The sequence below is a fragment of the Dama dama genome, chromosome 25 (assembly GCF_033118175.1).
Source record: "Dama dama isolate Ldn47 chromosome 25, ASM3311817v1, whole genome shotgun sequence".
Taxonomy (NCBI): Eukaryota; Metazoa; Chordata; class Mammalia; order Artiodactyla; family Cervidae; genus Dama; species Dama dama.
Window position 1 is genome coordinate 22,975,719 of NC_083705.1, and position 17,627 is coordinate 22,993,345.

At 40.0% G+C, this 17,627-nt stretch overlaps 1 protein-coding gene across 2 annotated transcripts in view; it reads right to left on the bottom strand.

The window, feature by feature from the left end:
* Positions 1–11,881: 11,881 nt before the first annotated feature.
* RGS7BP (regulator of G protein signaling 7 binding protein) overlaps positions 11,882–17,627 on the bottom strand; it is a 105,800-nt gene continuing 100,054 nt past the window's right edge. For both annotated transcript variants that reach the window (XM_061129704.1, XM_061129705.1), the window contains exon 6: positions 11,882–17,275. In XM_061129704.1, coding sequence (XP_060985687.1) covers positions 17,184–17,275 — 92 coding nt within the window. In that variant the 3' untranslated portion in view covers positions 11,882–17,183. The remainder of the gene's footprint in view (positions 17,276–17,627) is intronic.

The window sequence follows — 17,627 nt, forward strand, 5'->3', positions numbered from 1 at the left end:
CCTTACAGGTGAGGTGACCAAAACACGGTGAACTGGGATCATGTAGAATGAGAAGTAAGTAAACTTCTGTGGTCATGCAGGAAGAAGCTAGAATAAAAACCATATACTGTGAAGCCAAACCTTGGAGCACTCTCCACCAAGTTGTTTCCTACACCAAGTAATATCATGGAGACTTTCACCCTGTGGAGTTTTGTGGAAATTTCTTTCATGTAAAAGTTTCTCTTGCAGAATCAGAAAGTAACAGCTGAGTCCCAAGCACTGTAAGCTTGTAACATAATAATGCTATTTTTGATACCTATATTAATTTATAGTTTTTCATTATTTTTTCCTGACATGTGTTGATGAAGACAGAACTTAAAAAACTTAGAAAAACACATAGTTAAATAAATCTCTGGGGGCAATCTCAGCCTCACTGTTGATGGGAAAATGGTAGTTGCCAATTAGAGAGTAAAATTCTCTGAGGAAAACCCAGGGTGGAGAAATGATTGTTTTATTAACTGAAAAGATATCCTTTTGTTTGATATGTCAGATGACAAGACAGTAATATTAACAAACCATTTATTCAAAATAGTTATTCAAGGATGGCTATGTACCCGGCACTCTTCTGGCACATCGTGATCAACATCAGACAATAAACCCTGCCCTCATGAAGCTTACATTTTACAAGGAAGATATGAGTAAAAATAAGTAAATATTAGAAGCTGATAAGCTCTCTGGAGGAGAATAAATCAAGGAAGGAAGCTAAAGAGTGCTGAGTTTCCTTTTTAGACAGGGAAATCGTGTAAGACCCCAGTGAAAGGTGACTCTGGAAGACATGATACCTTGCCCAGTCGCCTTTCCCGATCGCCTTGCCCAATTGCACCTTCCTCCAATGGCTGCTGATGGTCACGGAGAACTGTCCTCAGCTGATGACCTGCCTTTCTCCAGGGGTTACTCTGCACAGTTCTCTTGTCAGGAGGCCCACACCAATGACTGAGGAATATGAGGGTATGAAGCTGGACTTCTTCCTTCAGAGGGCACCATTAGGCAATGCAGATCAAGCTCCAGACCGTCTGTCTCCCACGCCCGACAGCCTAGATTTTACCTGAGGCAACATCCTTACTTCCCTCTTTCCTGTCCTGCTTCCTTCTCTCCCTCTTAGATTTTTCCCAAAGAGCTTTCAATCAAATGCTTTAGGAGTCCAGTGGTCTGGGGAGATGCTGAGATACCCCACCCCTCAAAAAAAAGTCATATACGCACAAATCCTTATTTTAGGATCCATTTCTTTGAAACCTACCTGAAGACTTTGGGTCCTAGAAGTAGTCCTAGGAAACTGACTCTAAGGATGCGATTACTTACCAGACAGACAGCAGTGACGTTCCTGCCCTGATGGTAGGTGGAACACTGCATCGGGGGTGTTATAGCAGTGCGATTTCTAAGACCTTCACCTCATGAATTTGGACAGGATATAAGTAGGAGGGGTTGTGCTGACTCCCGTGGTTTCCTTTGCTGTTCAGTTGCTAAGTCATGTCTGACTCTTTGTGACCCCACAGACTATAGCCCACCATGCTTCTTTGTTCATGGGATTTGTCAGGCAAGAGTACTGGAGAGGGTGATCATTTCCTTCTCCAGGGGATCTTCCCAACCCAGGGATTGAACCTATGTCTCTTATGTCCCCTGCATTAGCAGGCAGATTCTTTGCCACTGAGCCACAAGCAGTTTCCCTCACTTGGGAGAAATAGCAATTAGGAGAGCCATGGAAAAGGTATAGGAAGTCTGAAGAGGGATCAGGATTCCAGAGACACTGTGACTTCCCAGTGAGAATTACTACTTTTGTCTTCCCTACAACAAATGAACTATCCTTAAAAGTCCGCAGCAGAGGCTTTTTTGTTGGGCTAGTGAAGAGTAATCCCTAACATGTCAATCATTAAGCGAACTGAAGTACATATGCACTATTATAAGTTATGCCATATTGTTATGGGCTTTTTATCTAACAACGAGAACATAGACAATAGAACTCTATTACTCACAATAGTGTTATTACTTAGCAGCTGTGAACTGGGGTATAGTCCAACTCTGCGTCCTCAGATTACCTTTTAGAATCCGGCTTCTCTACCTCTAATAGACTTTCCACGTCTATAGCACTCTATGTTCTCATTTATAATATTTACTTTAATCATTGAGTGGTTGGGTACCCAAGGTTTAGCATAAATCCCTGTCCACAGATGGCTTTTGAAACCAGGCTTCTCTATCCCTAGAAGGCCTCACCACATCTCACAACAGCATAGTCTGATCCTGTTGGTCTGAGCATTCTTTCTAGAGAAGATCGCATTTGCCCACTCAGTTGATGCCATCATGTTACCTTCACTCAGTGAGCAAAAGTGCTGAGTACTCTGAATGCCTTGGTAAGACACATGAACTTCACAGGGTGGGAGATAAGACTTACCAAGATTAAGAGGCCTGCACATCAGTGACTTTTTAGAAGTCCTGTGGTCAGGGGATGCTGGGATATCCATCCCAAGTGAAAACAAGTTATTGTCCCTTGCATCTTCTACCCCTGAGAAAGAAATGTCAGGCTTGGTTGGCCTCATCAGGCCTTGGAAGCAGTGTATTTCACACTTGGTGATTTCACACTTGATCCATTTACTGGATAATGTTAAGAGATCTAGCTTTAATTGGGTTCCAGAGCAGGAAGGGGCTTTGCAGTGGGTTTAGGCTTCAGCCTAAGCAGCTTTGTCACTTAGGCCATAACTGGTAAAGGCCATCTGGGTAAAAAGGATGGTATAGAGACTCCGGCAAACTCCAATAAGAGAGTCAAGGCATGGATGCTTAGGTTTCTAGAGCAAGGGCATGCTACTGGCAGCAGAGAATGTACAGTATTCAGAAGGCAGCTCCTGGAAGAGACGGAGGCTCTAAATGGGTCTAACAACATTGTTTCATGGTAGACAGAATAGCAGCTCCCCAAGGATGTTTGCTGGATGAAGCACAAGCTGGAATCAAGATTGCCAGGAGAAATGTCAATAACCTCAGATATGCAGATGACACCACCCTTATGGCAGAAAGTGAAGAAGAACTAAAGAGCCTCTTGATGAAAGTGAAAGAGGAGAGTGAAAAAGCTGGCTTAAAGCTCAACATTCAGAAAACTAAGATCATGGCATCTGGTCCCATCACTTCATGGCAAATAGAAAAACATCTGACTTTATTTTTTGGGCTCCAAAATCACTGTGGATGGTGACTGCAGCCACGAAATTAAAAGATGCTTATTCCTCAGAAGGAAAGTTATGACCAACCTAGACAGCATATTAAAAAGCAGAGACATTACTTTGCTAACAAAGGCCTGTCTAGTCAGTCAGTCAGTCAGTCAGTTCAGTCACTCAGTCGTGTCCGACTCTTTGCTACCCCATGAATTGCAGCACGCCAGGCCTCCTTTCCATCACCAAGTCCCATAGCTTACTCAAACTCATGCCCATCAAGTCAGTGATGCCATCCAGCCATCTCATCCTCTGTCGTCCCCTTCTCCTCCTGCCCCCAATCCCTCCCAGCATCAGGGTCTTTTCCAATAGGCTATGGTTTTTCCAGTAGTCATGTATGGATGTGAGAGTTGGACTATAAAGAAAGCTGAGCGCTGAAGAACTGATGCTTTTGAACTGTGGTGTTGGAGAAGACTCTTGAGAGTCCCTTGGACTGCAAGGAGATCCAACCAGTCCATCCTAAAGGAGATCAGTCCTGAGTGTTGGAAGGACTGATGTTGAAGCTGAAACTCCAATATTTTGGCCACCTGATGCAAAGAGGTGACTCATTTGAAAAGACCCTGATGCTGGGAAATATTGAAGGCAGAAGGAGAAGGGAACAACAGAGGATGAGATGGTTGGATGGTATCACTGACTCAATGGACATGAGTTTGGCTAAACTCCAGGAGTTGTGATGGACAGGGAGGCCTAGCATATTGAGGCCCGTGGACTGAGTGACTGAACTGAACTGAACTGAAAGATGTTCAAATCCAAATCTCTGGAACCTATTAATATGCTAATTTATTTGGCAAAATGGGATTTGCAGAGATGATTATATTAAGGATCTTAAGATGGGAAAATTATGCTGGGTTATGTGGATGAGCCTAATGTAAACACAAGATTTCCCGTAAGAGGGAGCCAGAAGAATAAAAGTTGAGAGAGGATATGTGATGTTGGATGTAGGAGTCATGGTCAGAGACAGAGACAGAGTGTTGAAGATGTTATATTTTTGACTTGAACATGGAAAAGGGGCCATGAGCAAGGAATGCCCAGGGCCTGGAGAAACTGGAAAGAGAAAGGAAATAGTCTCCCTTACAACCTCCAGAAGGAATGCAGACCTGCTGACCTCTTGATTTTAGACTGTTTTAAGCCACTAATTTGTGGTCATTTATTATATCAATAGGAAATGAATACAGGCTTTTCTCTCCAAGACTAGCTTATTTATTACCACTGACGAATGTCCTGTTAGCAACAAAGATTGACCCTGTGTTCTTGATCCAATAGCATCCCTTGGGGAGAACACCTGCTGCTTGGGGATGAGTTGACTACATCCACCTGACCAGGGCTAACTTGGTTTCTGGACGTGGGTTTGCCATTACCAGCTGCAAGGCTGCATCCAGTACCTGTACTCATGGACTCACAGTGTCTGACCTACCCATATGGAATCTTATGTAACATTGTCTCAGACCAAAGGTCCCAAATGGCAAACCGAAGGGGAAAAAGTGGACGCGGTTACAGACTATTTTCTTGGGCTCCAAAATCACTGTGGATGGTAACTGCAGCCATGAAATTAAAAGACACTTGCTTCTTGGAAGCAAATATATGACAAACATAGACAGCGTATTAAAAAGCAGTGCCATCGCTTTGCTGACACAGGTCCCTATAGTCTAAGCTATGGCTTTTCCAGTAATCATGTATGGATGTGAGAGATAGGCCATAAAGAAGGCTGATGCTTTTGAATTGTAGTGCTTTAGAGGACTGAAGAGACTTAGCAGCAGCAGCAGAGGACTCTTGAGAGTCCCTTGGACTGCAAGGAGATCAAACCAGTCCATCCTAAGGGAGATCAACCTTGAATATTCACTGGAAGGACTGATGCTGAAACTGAAGCTCCAATACTTTGGCCACCTGATGTGAAGAGCCAACTCATTGGAAAAGACCCTGATGCTGGGAAAGACTGGGGGCAGGAGGAGAAGGGGATGACAGAAAATGAGTTGGTTAGATAGCATCACTGATTCAATGGACATGAGTTTGAGCAAGCTCTGGGAGATAATGGAGGACAGAAGAGCCTGGTATGCTACAGTTCAAGGGGTCACAAAGAGTTTGTACAACTTAGCAACTGAACAACAACAAAAAGGCTCCACTTAATAGCAAAGGAGGTGCATCAGTGACATGATTAGGATCCACTCTTCCTACATACACTCCACCAAACAGAAGCTGTCATCCCAATAGTGTGGTGGCATGGTCTCGTAAAGGAGTGGAGACCTTGCAGCGTTCGGTTTACTATACTCAAGTGCACTATATTTCTTAACTCCGTCATCACCTTTTGGTCCTGGATCACAAATACAATGCCTGAACACACACGAATACAAATAGCTGTTGTTGTTTAGTTGATAAGTTGTGTCCAATTGGTTGTGACTCCATGAACTGCAGCGTGCAAAGCTTTCCTATCCCTTGCTACCTCCCAGAGTTTGTTCAAACGCATGTCCTTTAAGTCGGTGATGATATCCAATCATTTCATCCTCTGTTGCCCTTTTCTGCCCTCAATCTTTCCCAGCATCAGGGTCTTTCCAATGAGTTGGCTCTTCGCATCAGGTGACCAAAGTATTGGAGCTTCAGTTTCAGCATCAGTCCTTCCAGTGAATATTCACAGTTGATTTCTTTTAGGATTGACTGGTTTGATCTCCTTGCAGTCCAAGGGACTCTCAAGAGTCCCCTCCAGCACTACAGTTCAAAAGCATCAGTTCTTCAGGATTCAACCTTCTTTATGGTTCACCTCTCACATCTGTACATGACTACTGGAAAAACCATAGCTTTGATTATATGGACCTTTGTCAGCAAAGTGATGTCTCTGCTTTTTAATATGCTGTCTAGGTCTGACGTAGCTTTTCTTCCAAGAAGCAAATGTCTTCTAATTTTATGGCTACAGTCACCACCCACAATGATTTTGGAGCCCAAGAAAAGAAAATCTGTCATTGTTTCCACTTTCCTCCTGTCTATTTGCCATGAGTGATGTGATCAGATGCCATGATCTTAATTTTTTGAGTTTTAAACCAGCTTTTTTACTCTCCTCCTTCACCTTTGTCAAGAGATTCTTCAGTTACTCTTCACTTTCTGCTGTTAGCGTGGTATTATTTGCATATCTGAGGTTGTTGATATTTCTCCCGGCAATCTTGATTCCAGCTTGTGATTCATTGAGCAGGGCATTTTGCATGATGTGCTCTACATAGAAATTAAGTAAGTAGGGTGACAATATGCAGCCTTGATGTACTCCTTTCCCAACTTTGAACCACTCTGTTGTTGCTTCTTGACCTGCATACAGGTTTTGCAGAATGTGGGTAAGGTAGTCTGGTGTTCCCATCTCTTTAAGAATTTTCCAGTTTGTTGTGATCCACACAGTCAAAGGCTTTTACTTAGTCAATGAAGAAGAAGTACATGTTTTTCTGGAATTTCCTTGCTTTCTCTATGATCCAGTGGATGTTGGCAGTTTGTTCTCTGGTTCCTGTGTCTTTTCTAAACCCAGCTTGTACATCCGGAAGTTCTCAGTTTATGTACTGTTGAAGCCTAATGTGAAGGATTTTGAGCATACTCTTACTAGCATGTGAAATGAGTGCAATTGTACAGTAGTTTAAATATTCTTTGGCATTTCCCTTCTTTGGGATTGGAATGAAAACTGACCTTTTCCAGTCCTGTGGCCACTGCTGAGTTTTCCAAATTTGCTGACATAATTGAGTGCAGCACTTTAATAGCATCATCCTTTGGGATTTGAAATAGCTCAGCTGAAATTCCATCACCTCCACTAGCTTTGTTCCTGGCAGTGCTTCCTGCTGCTGCTGCTAAGTCGCTTCAGTCACGTCCAGCTCTGTGTGTCCAAGTCTGGTCGGCAGCCCACCAGACTCCTCTGTCCCTGGGATTCTCCAGGCAAGAACACTGGAATGAGTTGCCATTTCCTGCTCCAATGCATGAAAATGAAAAGTGAAAGTGAAGTCGCTCAGGCATGTCTAACTCTTAGCAACCCCATGGACTGCAACCTACCAGGCTCCTCCACCCATGGGATTTTCCAGGTAAGAGTACTGGAGTGGGTTGCCATTGCCTTCTCCTGGTAATGCTTCCTAAGACCCACTTAACTTCACACTCCAGAATGTCTGGCTCTAGGTGAGTGACCACACCATTGTGGTTATCTGGGTCATTAAGACTTTTCTTGTATAGTTTTTCTGTGTATTCTTACTACCTCTTCTTAATCTCTTCTGCTTCTGCTAGGTCCTTGCCATTTCTGTCCTTTATTGTGCCCATCCTTGTGTGAAATGTTCCCTTGATATCTCCAATTTCTCAAAGAGATCTCTAGTCTTTCCCATTCTATAGCATTCAGTTGGTGTATCTTTCCCTTTCTCCCTTGCCTTTCACTTCTTTTCTTTTCTCATTTATTTGTAAAGCCTCATCAGACAAGGTTATCTTCTTTTTCTTTGGGATGGTTTTGGTCACCACCTCCTGTTCAATGTTATGAACCCTCATCAGTTCTTCAGGCACTCTGTCTACCAGATCTAATCCCCAGAATCTGTTTATCACCTCCACTGTATAATCATAAGGGATTTGATTTAGGTCACATCTGAATGGCCAAGTGATTTTGCCTACTTTATTAAATTTAAGCCTGAATTTTGTAATAAGGAGCTGATGATCTGAGCCACAGTCAGCTACAGTCTTTTTTTGCTGACTGTGTAGAGCTTCTCTATCTTAGGCTGCAAAGAATGTAATCAGTCTTCTTTTTGTATTGATCATCTGGTGATGTCCATGTGTAGAGTCATCTCTTGTGTTGCTGGAGGAGGGTGTTCACTATGATCAGTGTGTTCTCTTAACGAAACTCTGTTAGCCATTGCCCTACCTCATTTCGTACTCCAAGGTCAAACTTGCCTGTTACTCCAGGTATCTTTTTACTTTCTACATTTGCATTCCAATCCCCTATGATGAAAAGGACTTTTTTTTTTTTTTTTTTTTGGTGTTAGTTCTAGAAGGTTTTGTAGACCCTCATGGAACCATCCAACTTCAGCTTCTTCAGCATAAATGATTTGGGCATAGACTTGGATTACTGTGATGTTGAGTGCTTTACCTTGGAAATGAACTGAGATCATTCTGTTGCTTTTGAGATTGCACCTATGTACTGTGTTTCCGACTCTTGTTGACTCTGACGGCTAACCTAATTCTTCTAAGGGACTCATGCCCACAGCAGTAGATATAATGGTCATTTGAATTAAATTCACCCATTCTCATCCATTTTAGTTCACTAATTCCTAAGATGTCAATGTTCACTCTTGCCATCTCCTGCTTGACCATGTGCAATTTACCTTGGTTCGTGGACCCAATATTCCAGGTTTCTATGTAATATTGTTCTTTATAGCATCAGACTTTCTCTACCAGACACATCCCCAGCTGAGTGTCATTTCTGCTTTGGCCAAATTGGGCTACAAAGTTTTGCTTCATCCACCATACTCACTGGACCTTTCACCAGCTGACTATCACTTCTTCAAGCATCTCAACAACTTTTTGCAGGGAAAACACTTCCACAACCAGGAGAAGGCAGAAAATGCTTTCCAAGAGGTCGTTGAATCCCACAGCAAGGATTTTATGCCTCAAACATAGGCAAACTTATTTCTCATTGGCAAAAATGTGTTGATTGTCATGGTTCCTAGTTTGATTAATAAAGTTTAATAATATAAGGCTCACAGTCCAAAACAGTAATTACCTCTTCACAATCTAATATTTGGGGGGTCTAGAATCAGTGTCTAGAGGTTCTGGGTCACAGGGCAGAGTCCCACAAAACTTGAAGCTACCACTGCTACCTGGTCAATTTAGGTTCCTCATGCCAGGAAACTACTAGGTGAATAAAGGAGTTACTATGTTGACAGAGATTATTGGCCCTAATCATCATGAGGAAAGAGGGCTACTGTAACACAATGAGGCACAGAGGAACATGTTTGACCCTTAGATGATTAGGTCACCTCTTGGATGCTCATGGGTTTTTCAGGATTACTTATAACTGGGCAAGTACAACAACCATACTCTACTGAAGGGTCACCAGAGTCTCAGACCACTGGGAGTGAGGGTCTGGTTCATCATACCAGGCACTTCAGAAGTGCCTGACTAGGATGAAGGAAATCTAGAATGGGAGGTTGAGAAGAGAGGTCATCAGCAGCTGCTACATAAAAATTGGGATCAACTGCATAAGTGGGGGCTATGCTTTGTGCACTGTATCTCTTTTTGTATATGTGAGTTGTGACAACAGAATACAGAAGAAGCTAAAACTGCATGGCATAGATCAATGTGAGAAGCAACTGGATCTTAGCAGTGCAGAGGATGAACTGTGGTAGATACTGTGGTGCCTGCCTACATTTGTTTTACTGAACCACAGCATCCATCACTCAGCTTCTATGAATGTTGGGTGCAAATGGCAGTATGCACTTTTAAACCTAGATTTATCTGTTCATTCAGCACTACAATGGTTTTATTCTTTCATCTGCTTATGAATAGCTATAATGAAGGTCATTTCTTTTTTTACCGTATAGTATTCAATTGTATCAGTGTAATACAATTCATTTTTCCATTCTTCTGTTGATGGATTCTTTTGCTGAATTGTTTATGGGTTTTGGCTATTACAGACAAAGCCACTATGGATGTTCTTTTAACCATTTTTGAATACAGACACATATATTTCTCTTGAGTGTCTCCTAGGAGTGAAACTACTGGATCACAGGGTACACGTATGTCCCACAATAGCAGATAGTGTTAAACAGTTTTCCAACATAGTTTGCATTTTGTTAGGAACTAGTTCACAACTCTGTGGGCATGAAGATATTATCCTATATTCTGGAAGCTTTATTTTTTTAAATTAATTTATTTTTAAATTAAAGAATAATTACTTTACAGGATTTTGTTGTTTTCTGACAAATATCAACATGAATCAGACATAAGTTTACGTATGGCTCCTCCCTCTTGAACCTCCCTCCTATTTCCCTCCACATCCCATCCCTCCAAGTTGTTACAGGGTCTTTTACTTTTAGGTTAATAATCAACTTGGAATGAGGTAAGAGTGAAGTTTAATTTTTCAGCAAATGGAAATCAATTGACCATTTGGCTAAAAAGCACTATTTATTTCAAAGATTTCCTTTTGTCTGCTGTTCTGTAACACAGTATCATGCAATGTTTGATTGGTTTGACTTTTCTCATAAAAGAGCTTTAATTATAAGGAAATAATTGGGCAGTTATTTGGTTGAAACTTTTGTAGTATTGAGATATTATTTCCATTTCGCTCTCAGGAAACTGAGGCTTACAGAGGGTAACTAATTTAGTGAGCAAGTTCTTCTAGATAAAGATTCACGTTACTAATGCCTTCAATGAGTTAGAAATCAATCAATGAGTTAAGGAGATAACAGTGCGAGATAGGTAATCTCTGCTAAAGCTCCTTTGTCATTGTCACGTGGTGTCCAATTCTGGATCCAAGACAGTTGTTTCAGCTTCCACCCTCATGCTTTCCTCGCAGCTTAGTGGGAAGGGAGACATGTGCCTTATTGCGTCCCTGGTGGCTCAGAGGTTAAAGCGTCTGCCTCCAATGCGGGAGACCTGGGTTCGATCCCTGGGTTGGGAAGATCCCCTGGAGAAGGAAATGGTAACCCACTCCAGTATTCTTGCCTGGAGAATCCCATGGACAGAGGAGCCTGGTAGGCTACAGTCCACGGGGACGCAAAGAGTCGGACACGACTGAGCAACTTCACTTTCTTTCACTTTCTAGTTTCACTTTCAAATTGGCTTCCCTGATAACTCAGTTGGTGAAGAATCTGCCTGCAATGCAGGAGACTCCGGTTTGATTGGGAAGATCCCCTGGAGAAGGGATAGGCAACCCACTCCAGTATTCTTGGGCTTCCCTTGTGGCTCAGCTGGTAAAGAATCCACCTGCATTTTAGAAGACCCTGGGTTCGATCCCTAGGCTGGGAAGACACCCTGGAGAAGGGAAAGGCTATCCACTCCAGTATTCTGGCCTAGAGAATTGTGCAATTTCACTCAGAAGCTATTGACCAAAATTCAGTTGTACTGCCACACCCATAACCAAGGGAGCCTGGGAAATGAAGTATTTAAGTGGCCAGTGTCTTCCTGAAATTTGGGATCTCTAGAAAGGAGGTATTGGAACAGCTAGCCATAGCTGGGGGTACTTTGTTGCAGCCCATCCAATATTCAGACAAAAGTCTGTAACTCTAGGATATACTGCACAATCCCTGACAACTAGCTGAACTCAATAGTTTGCCTTTTGAGAAACTTCAGATGTGTATCATCTCCTTTTATTGGAAAATAAAATTATTTAACTCACTTTCACTTAATTCCCCCCTTCTGTTCTTCTTTTCTTCTTCTTCTCTCTTTCCTGTCCACCCAACTTTGTCTGCCTATCTCTTTTTTCTTCAAAAGTCAGGGTGCCCTGTTATTTCCTCTCCATGTCTCCACTGCCTACATTTCGATGACAGGAACACGTCAAGGGGGTGGGGTGAGGGGGTGGGTAGGATCGCTGCAAGTGGTGAATCACAAAGTCTCTCACTTTTTCATCCTTTTTTTTTTAAACTTTAATATTAGTTTTTATTACACAAGTAATACATATTCATTGTAGAAAAATTAGAAAACACAGAAAAGCGAAAAGAAAAAATAATCACCCATAATCCCACTACCCATAAATAACTACTATTAACATTTTAGTGTATGTCCTTCTAGCTTTTTATGCATATATATCAATATATATACATACATAGATATATTTATATATATTTTCTTTTTTTTTTTACAAATATTGTGTCATACTATACACACTGTTTTAGAATATGTTTTTAATATATATTGTGAACATTATTATTTATTCCCTGAAAAAATTATACAGTTACTACATGCTCATTGTGGAAAAGTCAGAAATTACAGATATGCAAAAAAAAAAAAAATATATATATATATATAGTTGCTCCAGATCTCACCTCCCAGAGATAAATGCTGTTAACATTTTAGCAAATATCTTTTCAGACTCTTTAATGCACACATATATGTAAGTATATTTTTTAAATGGGATGATCCTATAGATATTCTTCTCTGTTTTCATTTAACAATATAATTCCATAAATATATGTATGGTGCTTACTCTTAATTGGTGCACAGTATTCCATTGATAGGATATACCATATTTAACCAATCTTATTCTGTGGGTTTATTTACAGTTTTTCCCATTCTTCCAATTATAAGTATTCTTTCTTGCATATTTTTTGATTGAATAATGAATGACTATATCTTAGGTCATTTTTTCTGACCTTTTCCAGGAGAATTTCCCTACAGTGGAATTACTTGGTATAGGCGAAAAATATATTGCCCAATTATTTTTCAGAAAGGTGGAATCAGTTTACATACATGTTGCTCTATAAGAGGATGTTCACTTCCAGATTTCCTTGCTGTCCCTGGAAACATTCATTCTTTATATTCTTGCCTTTCTGATACATTAAAAAAGAGTATATCATAATAGCTTACATTTTTGATTACTAGTCTATTCAAATATTTTCATATTATTAGTGCATTATTTTAATTTATGGTACATTGCCAGTTTGTGTGCTTGGCTCAATTTTCTACTAGAAAGTTTGATTCTTTTTGAGTCATAAAATGTCATTTATTCATGCATTCATTATTCACTCATTCCATAAATATGTTTTCACTATTTGCTTTTGTGTTTAGCACTGTGCTGAGGATATAAGAATAAGCAAAATAAACATTGTTGATGCCTTCTGGAACTTCAGTTTAGTGGGGACAGACAGTTAAACAAGCAATAATGAAAAACGTATAATAAGGAAAAGAAAAAAATGGGAACACTTGGCTGGGGAGGGAGTTGTAGATCATGAAAACTTGCCAAAGGTAGTGGAATTTAAGCTCTTGATATTTATTAGACATCTGTACTCTTTGTTGCATATATTTAAAATTTTGCTTTCTCTTAATCTGATTTGGTTTCTTTTAACTTTATAGGAATTTTGCATTTTTAATTGGTCAAAACTATCCATCTTTTCCTTTGGTGTTTCTTGCTTAACTATAACACTTAGAAAAATTCCTCTCCTACCACCCACATACACTAAAATTACATCATATTCATCAATACTTCCAGTTTATTTATGTGCTTTAACATTTAAATATTTACTTCACTTAGAATTTATTTTGATGACAGTTTTGAGGTATGGATCTAATATATCCCTCAACAGATGGCTAACCATTTCTCCCAATATAATGTACTTAATAAACCAACCTTTTCTCATAGATTTGAAATGACATCTTTTTAATGTACTCAGTTCTTCTATGTTCTTGGGTTTATAACTTGGCTTTATATTTAATATTAATGGTTTATTCTGGACCATTTCTCATTCTTTCTGTAGTTACCTGAAAGTTGAGCATTTTGCATTTGGTGATGTTCTAGAACCTAAAGAAATGGTAGACATTGCTAAGGTATGTGTGTATGTGGGTGAGAAGTTATTATGGATGGATATCCTTAATTCTTTCAATTTTGAGACTTCCAGAGGCTGAAATCCCACATGGGATCATTGCTAATCTGGCCAATTTGTTGGCTGGCTAAAATTAATTAGATGCTTTTATGCTCTGCATAAAGCTTAGATTCCAGTAGGTGGCAGTATTGCCAAACAGTTAAGTATCCAAACTTGCAGGAGCACTGAGGAACAATATGATCTGGCAGGAAATTCCCCCAAGAGCTTTCATTAGAGGAGGCATCAGGGCTGTGATACTTTTAAAGTCTTTCTTTGTACCCTTAAACAATGGCACAATCAGAAGTGTGCACTGAATCTGTTCCTAGACATGTGCAAAAAACAGAAGTGGACTGATTTTTAAAAGTGGCACCTACTGTGGGCCTTTCTTCATATACCTCAACCAAAAGTGCCTTTGGGCCCAGCCAATGACTTGATTCAAAGCCTGGAAATGTGGTTTTAAACAATGTGATTGTGGTGGGATTCAAGTGATTTTTATTTTCTTTGTATTTGGTGGTATTTTTCAGATTTCCCACAAAGAACATGCATTATCTCTGTAATCTGAAAAAAAAAAAAATCAACACAAGGTATTAAAAATAGGGTGGTAAAACGGGTGACTGTGCGCCAGAGAAACTTTACATCCTTTTTTGTTTCAAGCGTATGTACACATGCAACAAATGAGTTCAATGGGCTCTCCTTATCCCTAGAGATCAGCTCAGTGTTATTGCTAATCTGAAAGCAAATTACCAGCAGGAAGCAGAGACAACTATCTCATGGAACTACACCTGAGAAAGTCCTTTGGTAGGTAATGGGGGAGTGGGGTCAGCTCCTAACAAGGAGCTCCATACCTAATAGGAGATGGTGAATTACCCATTGCAACTCTGAGCCAGGGTAGGTTACGGGGACTTTGAGCACTATATTTAATTTTAGGACCTGCTATAGTGAAAGAAGATCTATAAATCTTGGAGTATGTCCACAGGAACTACAAAATTGATCCAAGGCTGGGTAACAGGCACTATGAATAAAAGATAAGGTGGCTGAATTTATTTATCTTAGATATGGAAAGCCTAGCTGGGGAATTAGACAAATCCCCATCTCCATGAGTAGCGACTATAGCCCTCCCCAGACATGGAGGTGAGACCTGAATTTATTAACAGTCTTCAGTTGTACAAAGGACAATTGCACAGAAGGTGTTACTTTCACACTGAGACTAAGGCGAGAGTGAGCACAGATTAACCAAGCAGAAGTGATTTAGGTCAGGCATTTAGAAAAAGGTGCTGAACACCAAGACTGGGCTTCTCTGTTAATAACTGTACATGGATTAGTAGGAACTAGATTGAAGCTAAGGGTTCAATATGGTAGAAGGGGGGAGAGGGCAGAGATGGCAGCTGAGAGCATGCCAGAGTAGGCTCTTTTGTAATTTCTAAAACAATGGACCTGAAGTGAATTAAACTTCAGGAGATGAAAAGGAACCGCATTCAGGAAAGGATATTAACCTTGAATCAAACCAGATGTGTGAAAATTGGTGTTTGCAGACCATGTAAATTTGGGCATGGTTACCTGTTTTGCAAAGGAGCAGTCACCCTAGGAGTGTTTCAATAGCATATTCTGACAACTGTTTTGTAAGTATTTGATTTAGAAAATTGTGATTTTACTTGTATAACTTTCAAGAGTATGTTTTGACATGAAGTTAGTCATGCTTATAACCATGTATCCATTGCCAGCTCATTGGAACACATCTCTGGACTCCAAGAATAAGGCCAATAACCAGCTGGTGTGATCTAAATAGAGACATGCGTAGTGTTTTGAGATCTCTTCCAACTCTTCAATCCTTTCACTTTCAATCAAAAAAACTAGAAGACAACTCCAAGGATAATTTCCACAACAGCAGATATTAGGTTGAACTATATGAAGTTGCCATTTTTAGGTCAAAAACAGTCAAATATCAGCATTTTCATATAATTCAACCTAATAAGATAGTTATTCCAGTAGTTCGTCTCTACCTCTCTCCCTCTTCACTGAAGCTACTAAAAACTTGGGTATATTTAGTTTTTTAGCTCAAAGTGTTGGTGGACATATAAATGCCTGTGAACATAAATGCTGAGAAATTATACGGTTGGTATTAAATGCGTGTCTTGGATAAACCATGGATAGCTCATCCTTTTATTGTGCTGGATTCTGGTGCCTCTGGTCTGACCTTAGGAATTTTCAGACTATGGAAAACAAGAAAAGAAGTTCAAAGGCTTGATCTTTCAACCCATGGGAAATTCTGTCTGGGAAATGGGCCAAAGGAAGAACAAGGGAAAATATAACAAAATCTGTACCATGTTACAAGTTTAGTGGAGGAAGAGCACAACAAAGCTGTGAGCAGAAAAACAAAGCATGTGGCTTCCTTCTTTCTAGAATAGAGTATTGCTTAATGTGTCCTGCTTGTAAGATTCTAAGCATAAGACAAGACACCAAGTACACGTTGGAAAAGTCTTATCTGCATAGTTATCTAAAATGAGACAAGCTTAGCTTAACTAAAAAGATTTTATTAACAATGTAAAATGTTAAGTATTTTTACGATCTGAGCTAAATCCAGCATGCCCTATAAGATTTAACACTATGCTGATATGCAGACATCATGCTTCAATTTCAATTAGAACAAAATGTGATAATATTCAATTTTACATTGGAGGGTAATTGTATATGTTACTACACCATTTCCTAACTGGATTACTTCATTCTCCAAGAAGCTGAAAAAGACACCATTGGACTGAAAGGAAATTAGTTGCCCATATGCACTGTATGAAGGTATTAGGATTATCGTGTATTTACAAAATTTAAATACTTGTCATATATGGTTTTTGTTGCATTGTAAATTAAGACATTTTTCTGTTGAAGCTCTTAGAGTCTGACAGAATGGAAGACTAACCATAAATGAGTGCAGAGAAAGCAATAGGTTGAGGTGGTATATATTTGATTATAATATTATTTCTAATACTGGTTGGATTTTGAACAGTTTTGCAGTTTTAAATAGATTTCTATGTTTAAAGACTCTCATATGTGATCAATTGTTTACATGAGATCAGCAAGAGCTACAGATATACTATTATACATGAAATAATTTTTCTCTGTATAATACACTTAAAAATTCTTTAAATAATTTAAAAATCATAATTCTTGCATCTGTCATGGTGTGGTTTGGAGCAGACATGTGTGATGTCAGCTTTAAAAATCCTTTTAAAAACAGACTGCTTTTTGAATCTGTTTTTTTTTTTTTTCCTTGACAGCAGCTGCTTTCAAATGTAAAATCATTTAAAAGGACAGCGAGAGGTGGATAAAAGTAATAAGGAAGCTTAGAAAACATAGTCAAAAGCCAATGACTGTGGTTCAGCTGTCTGGAGGTCCTCGGGTTCAGTGATATTTTCAGGTCTTCCCAGTGGTGGCTTCCAGGAGGAATCGCCTAGCTTGAGACGAGACAGCACAGCCCAAAGAACCTTCTCTTCCGTCTTCTAACCAGGGGGTAGGGAGTTAGATTTAGAAGGCTGCTGTCATCTGTGATGGGATAGAATGTACAGGTTGAGTAAGGTACAGACAAAACAACTGTTTTTTAAGGATTGGCCTTAAAAATCCACCGTCCTTCGAATCCAAGTTTCTCAACATCAGCATTGTTGACATTTTTGGACCAGATCATTCTTTATTGCTAGGGGCTGTCCTGAGCCTTGTAGGAGTCCCAGAGGCTGGAGAAGGACCACAAGGAAATAGCCTATAAATTGTCAACTAGGGCAGTGCTAGGATATGGTCAGAATGGAATTAGGGGCAACAAAATGGCTGGTTGGCTCTGGGAAATGTTTTAAAAACTGTATTTGGCTGCATTGAGTCTTAGTTGTTGCATGCCAGGTCTTCA